This window comes from Balaenoptera acutorostrata, chromosome 11, assembly GCF_949987535.1.
Source record: "Balaenoptera acutorostrata chromosome 11, mBalAcu1.1, whole genome shotgun sequence".
NCBI lineage: Eukaryota > Metazoa > Chordata > Mammalia > Artiodactyla > Balaenopteridae > Balaenoptera > Balaenoptera acutorostrata.
The window spans coordinates 18,853,214-18,870,087 of record NC_080074.1 but is presented as its reverse complement, the minus strand read 5'-3'; the positions used below and the strand labels follow the sequence as shown (position 1 = coordinate 18,870,087).

Here is a 16,874-nt window from a genome sequence, read left to right as displayed (position 1 = left end):
GGTTTGCTGACAGGCTTTGGTGTTCCTTGGCTGATACACGCGTCACCCTAATCTCTGCCTTCATGTTCACATGGCATTCTCCCACGTGCATGTCTATGTCCAAATCTCCCCTTTTTATAAGGACACCAGTCATATTAGACTAGGGACCCACCCTACTCCAGTGTGACCTCATCTTAACTAATTACATATTAACAATCCTTTTTCCAAATAAGGTTACATTCTGAGGTACTGGGGGTCAGGACTTCAACATATGAGTGGGGGGGGGCGGTGGGATTGGGGGAGCACAATTCAACCCATAAGAGTATCTATTCCCTTCTGCTCTATCATCCTTTCTGCAGACAAATTTGAAAAGCATTCTGATGGGGGAGATAGAGGAAGAGAAATGACTTTTTATAGTGTTATATAAGAAATAAAATAGGCCATATCTAGGATTGCCCTCAGTAGCGTTCTTAGTTGGCTCGAAAACTTGTAGATATACTCCAAATAGACACAAATCCTAACTACCGTGAATTTTTATTTTAAAAGACAGACCATGTTTGGGTCAATATGTCAGGGCTGGGGGTACAGGGACGTGCTACCCCAATACCAAGTACAGAAGATTAAACGCTCTTGCTTCTAAGGTCTTGCCCTCTCATGTAAAGTTGTATACATGTGCATATATTTGTATATAAGATACCCAGTTTACCTTATAAAGCATATATAGCAAATAATCCTTATACCCTTAAAGATAAAAATTCATAAATAGGAGTTCTATTCCTTTCTTCCCACAACTTAATGGGTTGTCTTGTATCACCTCTGGATGTCTCCACTCTTCTAGACCAGTCCCTCAGTAACCCTTCATCAATCAAATGTTCCTACTTTCCCACCTCTGTTTATCTTTCTGACATGTACCCTCAGCTTTGATGGACTCCCCACTCCTCCCACCCTCTCCCAGGGTCCCTCCATGCCCCACTTCCCAGCTCATCCTCCCTCCTCTGAAGAGCAGTGGTCCTCGTCACAGAAGCGTCTCATGTGCTAGTTCATCCATAAGACTTACAGCATCTCTTGTCTTCCAGTGTTTATTAAGATTGGACTATTCTTATTTACGTTGTATGCTTTAGCTTCCTCTCTTCAGTGAAAGCAGCTTTGAGGTTCATTGCTGGTTCCATAAGGTCACTCAATACCTGTGTTTGTTATCTGTTGAAGAGATTACTCCTGTTTAAATTATAGGGGTTTTTTAAAATTTATTTATTTATTTATTATCTATTTTTGGCTGCATTGGGTCTTTATTGCTGCTCGCAGGCTTTCTCTAGTTGCGGCGAGTGGGGGCTACTCTTCGTTGCGATGCGCGGGCTTATCACTGCAGTGGCTTCTCTTGTTGTGGAGCACGGGCTCTAAGCACGCAGGCTTCAGTAGTTGTGGCACACAGGCTCAGTAGTTGTGGCTTGCGGGCTGTAGAGTGCAGGCTCAGTAGCTGTGGCTCGCGGGCTCTAGAGCGCAGGCTCAGTAGTTGTGGCGCACAGGCTTTGTTGCTCCGCGGCATGTGGGATCTTCCCGGGCCAGGGCTCGAACCCGTGTCCCCTGCACTGGCAGGCGGATTCTTAACCACTGCGCCACCAGGGAAGCCCCCTAAATTATGTTTTAAACTTCAAAATAATGTTTAATAATGGAAGACATTTGGGAAAGTAAAAGAGTGGAGAAAAATGAAAACCATTCACAGCACCCCGACAATCACCGTTTGTGTGCTGATGTATTGTTTCTTTCCGGCCTTCTTAATGCACAGGTTTTTATTTTTCTCTACCTTGTTGCGATCCACTGCAGTTTTGTTCGGTTCCTGTTCTGTACTTAGCACAGACATTCCCCCATTTTATCATACAACCCACCACTATCATCATCATCATCATATTTAATAGCTGCATGATCAGGGCCATTGCTTCTGTGGTGTAGTTTGTGTACTACACAAAGTACCCAGCCTATGGAGCAAACAGGGGCTGAAACCCAGCCTGTACCCTGCTCGCCAAGGTATGTACCCTGGTGTGGACCTAAACCTTCCCAGAGGAAGGGGGGACTTTTTTGTTGCTTGATGAAACTGTCTCCCTGCTGAGCCACTAGCCATGGATTGTCCATGTAGAGGTGGTACTTGACTCAGATTTGCCTGTTCTAAATTACACAACGTGCCTCACAGACTAACAGCGGCCGTGTGCATGGATCTCCACCAAGTGGATGCCCCATGACTTACTTAATCTTTCCCTCTTAGATGGAGGGGCCAATTTTTCCAGTGTGATGCTCTTTGGGATCTAAGTTCTCTCTGAGACAAATCTCCATGTGGCCCCTCTAGGGTAATGAATTCAAAAAGCACCAAAGGGGGCTTCCCTGGTGGCGCAGTGGTTGAGAATCTGCCTGCTAGTGCAGGGGGACACGGGTTCGATCCCTGGTCTGGGAAGACCCCACATGCCGTGGAGCAACTAGGCCCGTGAGCCACAACTACTGAGCCTGCGCGTCTGGAGCCTGTGCTCCGCAACAAGAGAGGCCACGATAGTGAGAGGCCTGCGCGCCACGATGAAGAGTGGCTCCCGCTTGCCGCCACTAGAGAAAGCCCTCACACAGAAACGAAGACCCAACACAGCCAAAAATAAATAAATAAAAAATTTAAAAAAAAAAAAAAAACACCAAAGGACTATCAGACTGGGAAATGTAATGTAGAATGTGGAGACCAATAGCTCCGGAATCTGAAGTGTAAGAAACGAAAGACATTAATGGTGTTCTCTAAAAGAGCCAAACAGTGATGGTTTCCGTACTTCATTTTGTGGTACAGTGTGAGCGCAGGGCATGGAAGGCAGGTGTTTTCAATAATCCATTTGACTTTACTCTTGGAATTACAGAATGAGTGTGAGTGCAAGAAAGGATTTCGAGGCAATGGGATTGACTGTGAACCAGTAACTTCGTGCTTGGAACAAACTGGGAAATGTCATCCACTGGTGAGTTACTTGATTTTTTTCATTAATACTTAAAAAAATTACCTGAGAAAGAAAGAAGGTTGGGTTATTTTTTAACTGGGCCCAGTAATGAACAAAATCTCTCTTACTCCCAAAAGGAGTCCCTAAGCAGAATGTGAGTAATTATTGCAACTTTCACTCCATTCTAAAGCTTGGAAGAACCAACATACAATTGCCAGATAAGATTCCCGGTTAAATCTGAATTTCTAATAAATGACAAATAATCCTCCAGCACAAATATGACCCAAATGTTAGATAGGACAAATTTAAACAAAAACTTATTCGTAACTTATCTAAAATTCATACTTGGTATTTTTATTTGCTAAATCTGGCAATTCTAAATCACCAGGATAATTTAAAGGGTAACTAGACTCCCATTTTGAATGTCATAACAAAGTTTTACCCAAATTATTAGTGAAAATGCCCATGGTAGGTTGAGCCTTGCATCTAAATTATGGAAGAGCAGGCAAAGATGGTAGAGTCGGTCGTGTTCATGTTTTTAAAAGAACATCACGGGCACTTCCCTGGTGGCACAGTGGTTGGGAGTCTGCCTGCCAATGCAGGGGACACGGGTTCGAACCCTGGTCGGGGAGGATCACACATGCTGCGGAGCAACTAGGCCCGTGAGCCACAACTACTGAGCCCAAGGGCCACAACTACTGAAGCCCGCACACCTAGAGCCCGTGCTCCGCAGCAAGAGAAGACACCGCAATGAGAAGCCCGCACACTGCAACGAGGACCCAACGCAGCCAAAAATAAATATAAATAAAATAAATAAATTTTTTTAAAAAAAAGAACATCACTAAGCACCCAGCGTCAGAACCAGTGAAGACGACACCTTAGTCACAGTGCTTTTGCTTGCAAGTAACAGAATCCACACAAATCAGCTTAAGCTAAAAAGGAATTTGTTGGACATATGCCACCAGGGTAGCTCCATAGTCAGGAATTCCAAAACTTCCCAGGGGCTTAGAATCAAGATCAAGGCAGCTTCTTCCCTCGATCCTCTGAGACCATGCAATTTCTCATTTTGCTACTCCCTGTGCTTTTACTTTCTCTTTGTCTTTGTGTCCCTCTCTCTCTCTCTCTCCCAACTTTAAGTGCAGTTCTGTGCATCTTGGGGTAGATGACTCCCTGTTCTTAGAGGAACGTCTACCCCGCTACCAGTGATGCCCACTAACTTAACAGCACTCTGTGTCCCAATTCTAACTCATAGGAGAAAGGATCTGACCAGCCCAGCTGGGTCCAGGTGTCCACATATGAGACACTCAATGATGGCCAGGGAGTGGGGTGACATATCATGAACAGGACGGCCAGACCCACTCCTAGTAGTGTGGGCAGGTGGGTAATATTCAAAGACAAAAAAAAATGGGAGGAGATGCCTCTAAAGTATCCATTACCCAAGAATCATGAAAGCACTTCATAAAGCTGAGGAAGCTCCAACACTCTTGCTTAATTTAAGCCCAACCAAGCCCTGACATTCCACACGTGAGAGGTTATTGGAACTTTCACTTCATTCCAAAGCGTGGAAGAACCAACACAGGGTTGCCAGATAAAATGCAGAACACCCAGTTAAAATTGAATTTCAGATACACAGTGAATTCTTTTCTGGCACAAGCGTGCCCCCAAATACTATATGGGACATACTTATACCAAAACCTCTTTGTTTATCTGAAATTCACATTAACTGTGTGTCCCGCTTTCTGCTTGCTAAATCTTGGCAGGGATGAAAAGAAAGAATCTAACTGTGATTCCGTAAGAAGTGCACCAAACCTGCAGAAAGGGCTGCGGGCCTGTGGGTTACTTCCACCATCTTTCAGCCCCGAATTTTGCAGTTCTCACTGTAGACGGAGCCTGAGGATTCACAGGTGTACCTCATATCTAATGCTTTAGTCGGGAAAGCAAATCATTTCTCCCATTTTCTTTGTATCAGGCAACCTGTCAGTTTACTTCTTCTGGTGTCTGGAGTTGTGTTTGCCAAGAGGGCTACGAAGGAGATGGCCTTCTCTGCTATGGAAACGCTGCAGTGGTAAGTCCTCGGAGATCAACTCCAGTACGGAATAATAAAGACAAAAATCTTCAAATTTAAAAGAAAAAAAAAGCGCTCTTGGCTAGGATGGCTTTAAAGTGGTCTACCAATCATTTGCTCCAGATTTTATCTGAAGCAAACTGCTTCTCATAAATGGCATGTGTGCTCTGTGGGTCACAAATTTTCTACAAGTTGAAGGGAGGTAACTTTTATTTGATACCTTCTGTGTACAGAGCAGTCTTGGCTTCCCTTTCTTGCCATTCTGCCTCTTTCTAGTCCCAGACTTCCCAAATGAGCAAATAACTGGCCCCTGCTGAGCTCTCGGGCACTCCTGTCCGGGTTGTGTGCCTCCTATAGGTACCCAGAGCACCTTGTGCTTACCCCTGTCTGGGAGGGGGTGTGTGTGCTTGTGTGCACACACGCACGCATGCACGCACACCTTCTGTGTACCAGGCATCTTACTAAATCCTTAACATGCTGCAGCACTCCCTTTAAACCACAACCTCTGGGCTTATGCTATTATTATGCCCATTTTATAGATGAGAAAACTGAGAGCCTAAGCAAACTTGCCTAAGGTCGCTCAGCTGTCTCCGTGCAGAGCCCAAGCACTTAACCATTAGTATGTTCTATCAGCGTAGGGCACGTCCCACCTAATTGTCTGTCAACTCTTGAGGGCAGGTCTTTGTCCTTGTTTCCTACTTCACGCCTACTGTTCATAAAGATTTGCTGAAATGAGAAAGTAGATTGGTGAATTTTCTCATCGCTCACTTTTTGTTTAACTCACTGGAGTTTGGTTCCTACCCCTCCTCTCAATGGAAACCACTGGCGTAACAGTGCCCAGGGCTGCACCTGCCCTGATGTGCTCCCTGGCAGCTGCAACATCTGACCTTGGCCTCCCTGCCTATCAGGGTCCTTCCTGCTCTTTACTGAACCTGCTTCTCCTACTCATCCCATCAGGCCTGTCTCCTGACATTCAGACCATGGAGCGTGGACCCAACATTTTCTCTGCACTGTCCATGGGCCACACTTCCTAAAACCTTAAAACCCTAAAACCCTGCTTTCACAAGGCCCCTCACCTCCCACGGAAAACAAGATCAAGTCCAAATCCTCGGCCTGGTACTCTGAGGACTTCACATGGACTCAACTCACTTCAGCCAGCTTAGCTGAGCTGTTGCCTTCCCAGCTGTCACCTTCCTGGCTCCGTTCCCCTCCCCCATGGACCCAGCCTCAGGTCTTTCTGCCAGCAGTTCAGGTCCAGCTCGTGCCCTCCTCTCCTTGAAGGGATTACCCGAGCATCTCAGCTTTTGCACTTATCCATTTACTAACTGATTTACTTTTTAACCGGTATTTACTAACTTATTCCATAACCTCAACCACTTTCAAAAAGGAATTAAGATAGCTCTGAGATGTATTGCCTTTTGGTAAATTTGCACATAATAGTTGTTGTTGCCATTTTCGTGGTGTTTAATAATTTTTAAAATATTTTCGCATTCGTTAATGTATGTAATGTTCATAATCCCAGGAGCAAGGCATCATCATTTTCATTTTTCAGGTGAGGCACTTGAGTTCTCAGAGAGGTTAAGTGACTTGCCCAAGATCACACAGCTGGTAAATGGCAGACCCAGGAATTGAACCCAGACTTTTTAAACTCAAAGTCTAGAGCTTTCTTTAATCGATCACACCTTCAAACATCACTGATCTACCAGCCCTCTGCATTATTTTTTCACATCCTAACATCCCCAAAACAACTGTGAGTTGCATAAGATCAGGGGCCATCTTTTCTCTTTCATATCTTATATCCTCCCTCACTCCAACCTGGTGCCAATTGTGATGGTTCAGTATATATGTTCATTAACAAACCCCATGGTGGATAAGTTAAATATAATAGTGGCTAAAACCTACTGACTGTGTCCTGCATGCCATCCTCTATTCTAAACACTTTAAAAACATTAACTCTTCCAATTTCCACATCAACACTATCAGTTGGAGTTTTTATCATCCCTATTTTATAGCTGGGAACATTGAAGCCCAGAGAGATGAAGTAACTTGCCTAAGGAGCTAGGAAATGGCCAAACCAGAAAGAAAACCCAAGTGGTTTGGCACTGTGTCCCAAGCCCCTGCTCAATGCTAGCTCTGAAAGGGGGCAGTTTACTGAGTTCTGTGACCCTCCTGTAGGGCTGGGTGGCCGTGTTCTTACAACATAAATTCTGATTTGGACGGATTTGAGGTTGTTGTTTCATTTAAAGTTTCTGGAATTACTCCTTTACCTCGAATAGAGAAGATAATTCAAGCCATTAAACATGAAAGAAATGCATGGCTCTGGCAACATGGGGATTCGTCCAGCCTGGGCATCATTCATGTCGGCATCGACAAGGCTGGCAAGGACGATGCCCAGAGCTGCCCTGTGATTATGCCTCTCATTGATCCTCCTCTGTGTTCTCTCTCCTCTCTCCTCCCTCTCTTGCACGAAATGAATAAGGAATTGTCCTTTCTCTCTGCTGCAGCTATATTTAACCAGTGGATAAATGTGAGTACCTTTGTTGGAATTAGGATCGGGAATATATAATAATTTTAGATATTTGGACTACATGTAACAGAAAACTGAAAATGCAGCTGGTGAGGGGGAGGGAGGGAAATTGTCTAGAACAGTGGTTCTCAGCTTTGATTCCACTTTAGAACCACATGGAACAGTTGTTTTTCAATAGCCATGCCTAGGCTCCCACCCCCAGACTCTCTGATTTGATTGGGTGGAGGTTTGACCTGGGCATCAGTGTATTTTAACACTTTCCCAGGTGATTCTAACATGCAACCAGGGCTAAGAGCTTCTGGTCTAAGATAAGCTGGGGTGGTCGACTTTTCAACCAATCCAAATATATATGTATAACTTCATTCATCAAAAGAGGTATTTTTGAAAAGTCAGCATAATTCATCACGGTAATTCACCAAATTATAGTTGCCATTTATAGTTGCAGTACTATCATATTTCATGTGTGTTTAGCCCTCAGCCCAACATGCCCAGAGGAGCTTTTCCCTCTCCTTTGGAAAGTTCTATAACAAAGAGTCTAATCCCCACCATCCCCAGTTGTCTGAATCTCTGTCATCTTTGCCTGAGTGGCCCGAGGTGGCAGGTTCAGCCAGCCATCGTGACAAGTGGTTTGTCCCTTTTAAGAAGACAGATGCCAAGATACGCAGTGTCTGGTCAGCAGCTACTCCAGGACACCTTCCTGTTGCTTCCATGTGGGGTCCCTCTGACCCCCATCACATGGGAAAGCAGGGACTAAGGGTCCTGTAGCAGGTACTAATTTTCATACAGACCCACCCCACACTCATAAGCTTGCCCTGTGGTGTGCTAGACCCACTCGTCCTAGCTCACAAGAGCACAGCTTTCCCAGCTCCACTTTCTGTGCTGTTATGGCGGTAGCTTGGAATCAGCTATGATGGGAGAACTTACACCACAGAAATCAGCGAACACTACGAAGTGGGGCTTTTGTTTGTTTGTTTTTCCTGGAGAGCCAGTTGTGAAACATAAGCCCACCACTGCTTGTACCCAGAAGTAGCTCTAGGTGAGTAGATAAAGTTTGATTTCAGGCCTCCAGTCTCTCTCTCATGCTGAAACTGTTCCTGTAATCTTCCCACCATCCTTATTCCAAAGGCATCCAAGGATTCTCAAGGTTCTCTGTACACACGTGTGCACACACGCATGACACTGTCAAGACTGTTCTCTGCCTCTTCATTTACACTAAAGGGTGAATGACTGATAATGACTCAAGTGTGACCTGATCAGGAAAATTTGCCTTTTGTCAAGGTTCACACATTGAAATACAAGGAATGAGTCTCAGAGGGAAGAGGGGGCATCAGCCAGTAGGTGGGATCGATTTGGGAAACGGGTCCCTAGGACCTTCCCGGTATCTCTGAAACTATATCACACGGGAAATTGTCATCTCTGCCAAGCATCAAGTCAGCATTTGTCCTCTGACATGAGTCAGGCCAGTTTCTTTTCCCTCTGTGATTCAGAACGCTTCCCTACAACCCATGCTGTCAGCCGCCTCAAACCTCACCGTCCTCGTGCCTTCCCAACAAGCCATTGAGGACATGGACCAAGACGAGAAAGCCTTTTGGTTGACCAAGAGCAATATTCCCACCCTCATAAAGTAGGTATTATGTGTGTTTTATTCTTCATGATATCTTACTGGCATCAGTGTGAATGAAGTTCAGTGAAGGGAGGCTACATGGTCCTTCAGACCCATGCAACTGACCATGTTCCAGGACCCCCTCACCTCCTTACCCCAGGGTGGAAGTCGTCACCATGACTGACAGCCACTTCTGTGCTAACTGCTTTAGGTACAACCTAGTTAATCCTCCCAAGGACCCCGTGAAATAGACAGAATTATTCCCATTTTATAGATGCGGAAACCGAGGCACAGGGTGGTTGATTAGCTAACCCCAGGTACCATGGCTGAAGTTGCAGGGGGAGATTTTGAACCTGGTAGTCTGGCTCCAGAACCTACTCTCTTAACTCCTCACAATGCCACTGCCTCAAGCACTGACACCTCATTACAGCCCTTATGGACTGTTGTTGTAGGTACCATACGCTACTGGGCACGTATGGGGTGGCCGATCTGCAGGCCCTGTCACCTTCTGACATGCTGGCAACGTCTTTGCAGGGCAACTTCCTCCACCTGGCGAAGGCGGATGGGGTAAGTGAGCATCGTATTGTGTCTGTTTAGTGGAAACTTGTGACCTCTGTTCATAGTGTACTTTTAGTTTTTTTCTGTTAGGGAAATTTCCAAACATGTAGGTATCACCCAGCTTCAACAATTAGCAACCTGTATTGACACACACACACACACACACACACACACACACACACACACACTCTGTAGCAGGGATGGTATAAAATGAAGCTCTCTGCCCACTGGTTGGCCACAGGCTCTTCCTGACAGACAACAGACTGATCCAGAAAGGCAATCCTTTCATTTCTTCTGGGTGAAGGCCGCACAGTTTCACAACTTTGATTTTTATGTGTGGTTAAGAGCTGGTTATTGGAAACCTACTAATTGAGTCATTGGAGATTACTACAATTTTATATTAAGCTAGGGTCAGTCAACAGATATTTATTGGGACTTCCCTGGTGATCCAGTGGTAAAGAATCCGCCTTCCAATGCTGGGGATGTGGGTTCAATCCCTGGTCGGGGATCTAAGATCCCACATGCCGCGGGGCAACTAAGCCTGCACGCCATAACTAGAGAGCCCGCGTGCCTCAAACTACAGAGCCCACAAGCTCTGGAACCCTCACTCCACAACTACAGAGCCCATGCACCCTGAAACCCAAGCACTGCAACTAGAGAGAGAAAACCTGCACACCACAACTAGAGAAAAGCCCACGCGCCACAACGAAATATCTCGCATGCCTCAACGAAGACCCCGCGTGCCGCAACTAAGACCCGATGCAGCCAAAAAAATAAACAGATAATTATTGAACACCTCCTATGCTCCAGGAACTGATCTGAGTGTTGGAGACAGGACAGTGCGCAGGAGATCAGAGACCTGTAGAAGCTCACCTTCTGGCTTTTTCTATAGTGTTTCAAGGACTTGGATTCAGTTTTCTGTGAGGAAGTCTGGGTGCCCTGCTGAATGCGGCAGTGTTTTAAAGCTCTTTCTATGAACTGAACAAGATGAAAATGGAGACTCTACTGGGAAATGAGAACTGCCCCATCAATGGAGCATGGGCCAGAGTCAGAATGTTCTAGAATTGCGGCTCTAAAGCATTTCTGCCTACCTACCCATCAGTTATGGCGCTGTGAAAAGGCTCTATGCCTAGTATTACCTAAATATGTGTGCTTCATCAGATCATTCCTTTTAGAAAGCAGAAAAGAGTTACATACGGTCCCATGGACTCTTTACATTTTATTACAATAATTCTAGAACGTTACATGCATATATCAGACAATGGGTGGTTTTCCATTGGTGTTTTAAATCATTGATGCTCTGAGCAAGCATTAATTGAACACCCACCCTGGGAAGGTTCATCCCAGGTTCCGTAGATTCAGAGGTAAATCAATCAAGACCTGTGAGCTGGAGGAGCTAACCATCAAAGGCACAGCTGTAATGGGTTCTTTCTTATGTCTGATATAAATGTCTCCCCGTAACCAGAAGAGATGTGCAAGGTAGCCAGGAATGTTTGTTTCAGGACCTCTGCTGATGTGCTCAGGGTGAGGCAAGTCCCCTCTGCACCCAGGGTTCCCAGGAGGAATTTCAGACAAAGGGCAGTGGTGGGAGAAGAGGAGAGGAAACCAGAGAGAGCGGAGCCCAGATGTGTCATGCTTGGTCGGTGGCTGCGTGAGCAGGCATTTGGGTTTACTTAGCTCCTTTCCCCGTGTAATTAATATTCTTGAAAAGTCAGTAACTGTCTGTATTAATTTGCTAGGCCTGCTATAACAAGGAACCACAGACTGGGTGGCTTAAACAACAGAAATTTTTGTCTCAGAGTTCTGGAGGCTCGAAGTCCAAGGTCAAGGTGTGGGCAGGGTTGGTTCTGTGTGAGGACTGAGGTCAGGCTCTCTCCTTGGCTCATAGATGACCATCCTCATGTTCACATGGTCTTCTCCCTACATAGCTGTCTGTGCCCAAATACCCTCTTCTTATAAGGACACTGGTCATATTGGATTAGGGCCCACCCTAATGACCTCATTTTAACTTGATTACCTCTATAAAGACCCTGTCTCCAAATAAGGTCACATTCTGAGGCACTGGGGGTTAGGACTCCAACATACGAATTTTGGAGACACAATTCAACCCACAATACTATCTGTGGTGTTTTTCCAACTGCAGGGTCACTTTAGTAAGCCTCAGCCAGCACTTTTTTTTTTGGCTGCATTGGGTCTTCTTTGCAGCACACGGGCTTTCTCTAGTTGCAGCAAGTGGGGACTTCTCTTGTTGTGGTATATGGGCTCTAGACGGCGTGGGCTTCAGTAGTTGGGGTGCATGGGCTTCAGTAGTTGTGGCACACAGGCTCAGTAGTTGTGGCTTGCGGGCTGTAGAGTGCAGGCTCAGTAGTTGTGGTGCACGGGCTTAGTTGCTCTGCGGCATGTGGGATCTTCCCGGACCAGGGATCGAACCCGTGTCCCCTGCATTGACAGGCGGGTTCTTAACCACTGCGCCACCAGGGAAGCCCCCAGCACTTTTTTAATGAAGTAGAATGAAATAGAGTAGAATCGATGATCAGGTGCCTCCCACATGGTAGAGGAAAGTATTATTTCATTTCAATTGTGTGTGTGTGTGTAATGTCAAAAGGCTCACAATTTAAAAATATTTCTGACTTTGTGTCATGGTCCAAAAGTGAGAAGGTCACTACTACTCAAAAGTGGGAAACCCAGAAATAATTCAATCCCTGGGTGTACGCTATAGGGACTCACCTTCTCCCTGTGGTGTGTTTACAGAATGTCACAATCGAAGGAGCGTCCGTAATTGATGGTGACAATGCAGCCACAAATGGAGTGATACACATCATCAACAAGGTACAAAATCGCCTCCTCCCACGCATGTTGAATCTCTCCTCCTTTTGTTATTTATCCTCCTGTGCAGTATCTTTTTGGGGAAAAAATACTTAGCCTTAATATACAAATAACCTGTATTGTGCTTCATTGTTTTTATTTTAAAACCATTTAGAGGCTCTACTCATTCCGTAAGACTCAGTTGCTATATACTCAGCCTGTATCCTGCAGTGGGTCCTGTGTAATGTGTGACCACATATATCATGTTTCTTAGTTATCAGAACATCTTACAAGGTACACGGGAACCTTAGTATTGGGAAGTCCATACGCCCAGATTAGATATAATCAAGAACTGGAGGAGAGGCAACTGGCTATGTATCACTGGTCCGCTCCCCTCTGCATTATTGTGCCCTAGAAAAAAAAATGGAAAAGGGTAGGAAGGGTATTGTAGAATTTTTATTTTCTTCGAAGATGCAATTCAACAGTATTCAAAGGTATGACATAGAAAAAAAAAACGTTTAATGGGAAACGAGCTTTTAAGCTATCCTATAATTTTCAGTTACTCTATTAATATCTTCATTTAAAATTACAGTTAGAATTTAGGGTATATTGGGAAATTTTGAAAAGCGGAAGATTAGAAAAGACAATTAACTAATTGCATTTTATCTAAAATTATTCTCACTTGGCACTTACATACTTTTTTTTTTTTTTTAATTTTTATTTATTTATTTATTTATTTTTGGCTGTGTTGGGTCTTCGTTTCTGCGTGAGGGCTTTCTCTAGTTGCGGCAAGCGGGGGCCACTCTTCATCGCGGTGCGCAGGCCTCTCACTATCGCGGCCTCTCTTGTTGAGGAGCAGGGGCTCCAGATGCGCAGGCTCAGTAGTTGTGGCTCACGGGCTTAGTTGCTCCGCGGCATGTGGGATCTTCCCAGACCAGGGCTCGAACCGGTGTCCCCTGCATTGGCAGGAGGATTCTCAACCACTGCGCCACCAGGGAAGCCCTACATACTTTTTTATTTCAAGTTACAGAACACGTTAACTGTTTCTGTTCAGAAAAGAGAGGCTTCTTATAAGACTTCTGAGTGCAACACTTTGCAAAGACCTTGCAATTCTCCTGTATTACCAAGAGGCATTAAAAAATACACTATTTTTTGAGCAAGTGATAGGTCATTTGCAGGGAACTATACTGGGCTAATGGCTTCATTTATCAGAAAGCAATATTACTGGGCTTCCCTGGTGGCGCAGTGGTTGAGAATCTGCCTGCTAATGCAGGGGACACGGGTTCGAGCCCTGGTCTGGGAGGATCCCACATGCCGCGGAGCGGCTGGGCCCGTGAGCCACGGCTGCTGAGCCTGCGCGTCTGGAGCCTGTGCCCCGCAGCGGGAGGGGCCGCGATAGTGAGAGGCCCGCGCACCGCGATGAAGAGCGGTCCCCGCACCGCAATGAAGAGTGGCCCCCGCTTGCCGCAACTGGAGAAAGCCCTCGCACGAACCGAAGACCCAACACAGCCAAAAATAAATAAATAAATAAATAAAGTAGGGGGAAAAAAAAAAAAATTATAAAAAAAAAAAAAAAAAAAAAAAAGAAAGCAATATTACTTACCAAAGTATTTTTCTTCTCCAATACTGGCTTTTCAAAGTACTAAAAAAAAATTTGTTTTAAAGCGTAACATTACCTCCTCTTCTCATGTACGTTTTTGATGAACACAAGCTCATTAGTAAAATGGCACCTCAACCCATGTCCCGTACTGAGCGTTAGTATCACGGGGGCCAGTTCGAGTGCCGCCTCCTCTGTGAAGCCATCCCTGATCCCTGCAGCCCATATCACCGAGGCTGACATAGTGTCAAGAGGGTAAGTTCTAGAATCATGCAGCATCTCGTTCAGGCACTTAACTAACCGTGTAACCTTGGGCAAGTTACATAACCTCTCTGAGCCCCATTTTTCTTCCCTATGAGGATCAAACACCACCTTCTCTCTCACTGTCTGCTGCCTAGGGAGACCTCAATAAATGTCATTTTTATTGCCGTTTCCTTCCTCTGAAACCCCGTGGGATTTCTCAGTATAGAACTCATTTGGCATAACTGTGCCCCCTTGTTTTGATAGTTCTTGATGGAATAGGTCGTGAACCCCCATATGATGGCATGTCCCGGAGGGGTGGAGCTGCATCTTTTCTCTGGCCCTCATCAGCATTACCGCCTCACCTTGTGTGCAGTAATATTGGAATGATTGACAGCCCTCTAGGTGCCAGGCATTGTGCCAAGTGTCATGTATCGCATTATCTCACTTGATTTTTATAACAACCCTAAGAAAGCATGCGCCATTCTCCTCACTTCTCGAAGGAGACCACTGAGGGTCCTCATGGCTAGGTAACTGGATTGAGGAAGAAGTTTATGTGGACACAAAGATCCATGGATGCACGGCGACTGATTCAAGTTCACCGCTTAGCCTCTGGGTGGCAGTGGCTCGTTAAGGAGCTCCTTTTCTACCTGTCCATTGGACACTGTGGCCCCCTTTGTTAGGGCCACCATGAACAGTTGTGCAGGTTGTTCCCTGCCTAGAGGTACCTGGTCTGGTGGTGGAGTAGGGCTGAAGTCCAACCCACTTCACTTCCCAAACTACGCACCCCTGTTTGGTCTTGCAGACGATCAAAGGAAAAGGTACCTTGTTCTCTATTTGCAGAGGCTTCATGATCACATATTGTTATGTCACATGAACCTATGTACTAGAGAGCAGCAAGTCCTACCAACGCAGGCTAACAGAATTTTGGGGCTTCCTTTCCCAGGTTCTGGTTCCCCAAAGAGGTCTAACTGGCTCCTTACCAAACCTACTCACCCGGCTGGACCAGATGCCTGACTATTCCATCTTCCGGGGCTACATCATTGCAAGTACCACGTTCTCTGCATGACCCTCTGCTTGGGTTACCTGGGAACAGAAGTCCCTCACGCGCTCCTGTCTCTTTCCATCACAGCAACATAATCTGGCAAGTTCGATCGAGGCTGCTGACACTTACACGGTGTTTGCTCCAAACAACGACGCCATTGAGAGTTACATCTGGGAGAAGAAGGTCACAACTCTGGTAGTATCAGCAATAAATTTCCTGGAAATTCAAACACTTAAGGTTTTTCAGTCCATCAACCATGTACCATTTCACTCTTTCATCAAAACTTCTTTGTCGATATCCAGATATTTAACATAAACTTGAGCAGAGACTCTCTCATACCCGAACCTCCCCCAAGCCAGAGCTACTCATGTATTTAGTTTGTACCCCTGGAAGCACACACTCAGGCTCACATACACAAGGATGCGGGCATCCCAGGAACCTGGAAACATCTTCATGGCCACCCCTCCTCCCCTCCCTGGCTTCTCCCTGGTCCCATGCAGTGAGCTGTCAGCAGCTGGGACCTAGAGGGAGTTCACTGTCTCTGTCTTCCTCCTATTCTCCCCGTCTCTGTCTTCCCTGATTCCTAACATCTGGGGCTGAACAGTCAGAACTTGTCAAAAGACTTTGTGAAATAATTAAAAGCTCCAATCCTGTCACTCTCTGGCTCAAAACCCTTGGGTGGATCTCCATTTCCTGAATGACTAAGTCCAAGCTACCTCCCCAGGTTCTTAGGGTCTCCATACACTGGCCACGATTACCTTCTATTCAGTGCTGGCGCCAGAATTTCCATTTAGAAGGATCCCGGGGGTGCCCTGCACCCAGCCCCATAGGGGGAGGACACGTTTAAAGCTGTAATTGCACAGCAAGCACGCTGTTGTCACTTCTCTCTTTATATAGGGTGACTGAGATGATGGGTGCTAAGGAGACGGGGGCTGATACTTGAAGTCCCGCTAAGCCACCCTTGGGCCCACTGCTGTCTCCCATCCATTCTCTGCAGATACCATGTGGTCTAACCAGAGTGATGTCATACAGACCCCAAAGAAAGCAAAGGCATGTTCAGTGCCCTTGCTCCTATCTACACACACAAACACGCACACACACCCCCGCCCACTCAATCAGGAAGGCTGCCCTTCCTCCTTCCGATGCCTCCTGAATCCTCCCCACCCATTCTTTTTTTTTTTTTTTTTAACATCTTTATTGGAGTATAATTGCTTTACAATGGTTTCTGCTTTATAACAAAGTGAATCATCTGTACATATACCCATTCTTCAAGTCCAGTCTCACCTCCTCAGACAAGCTGGCTCTGGCCCCTGAGCTGCAGAAAATCTCTCCTGCCTCTGAATTCAGACCATTAGTACGCCCTTCAGCACTTACACACCTGGTATAAGGAACTGTCTTTTCAGGCGGGTGTGTCTTAGCTCTCCAATTGGATGAAAACTCTGTGAAGGGAGGAACGGTGTGTTAGACTTTTGTAACTGCCGTGTTGAGCAAGCAGGAC

The 16,874-nt window shown here is 45.8% G+C and overlaps 1 protein-coding gene across 1 annotated transcript in view; it reads left to right on the top strand.

The window, feature by feature from the left end:
• The window catches only part of STAB2 (stabilin 2), a 161,415-nt gene that overhangs the window by 74,874 nt on the left and 69,667 nt on the right, over positions 1-16,874 (top strand). The window contains exons 26-33 of the mRNA XM_057557591.1: positions 2,862-2,957; positions 4,906-5,001; positions 7,481-7,528; positions 9,016-9,152; positions 9,584-9,698; positions 12,441-12,518; positions 15,278-15,376; positions 15,464-15,571. Of these exons, the coding sequence (XP_057413574.1) occupies positions 2,862-2,957; positions 4,906-5,001; positions 7,481-7,528; positions 9,016-9,152; positions 9,584-9,698; positions 12,441-12,518; positions 15,278-15,376; positions 15,464-15,571 (777 nt within the window). The remainder of the gene's footprint in view (positions 1-2,861; positions 2,958-4,905; positions 5,002-7,480; positions 7,529-9,015; positions 9,153-9,583; positions 9,699-12,440; positions 12,519-15,277; positions 15,377-15,463; positions 15,572-16,874) is intronic.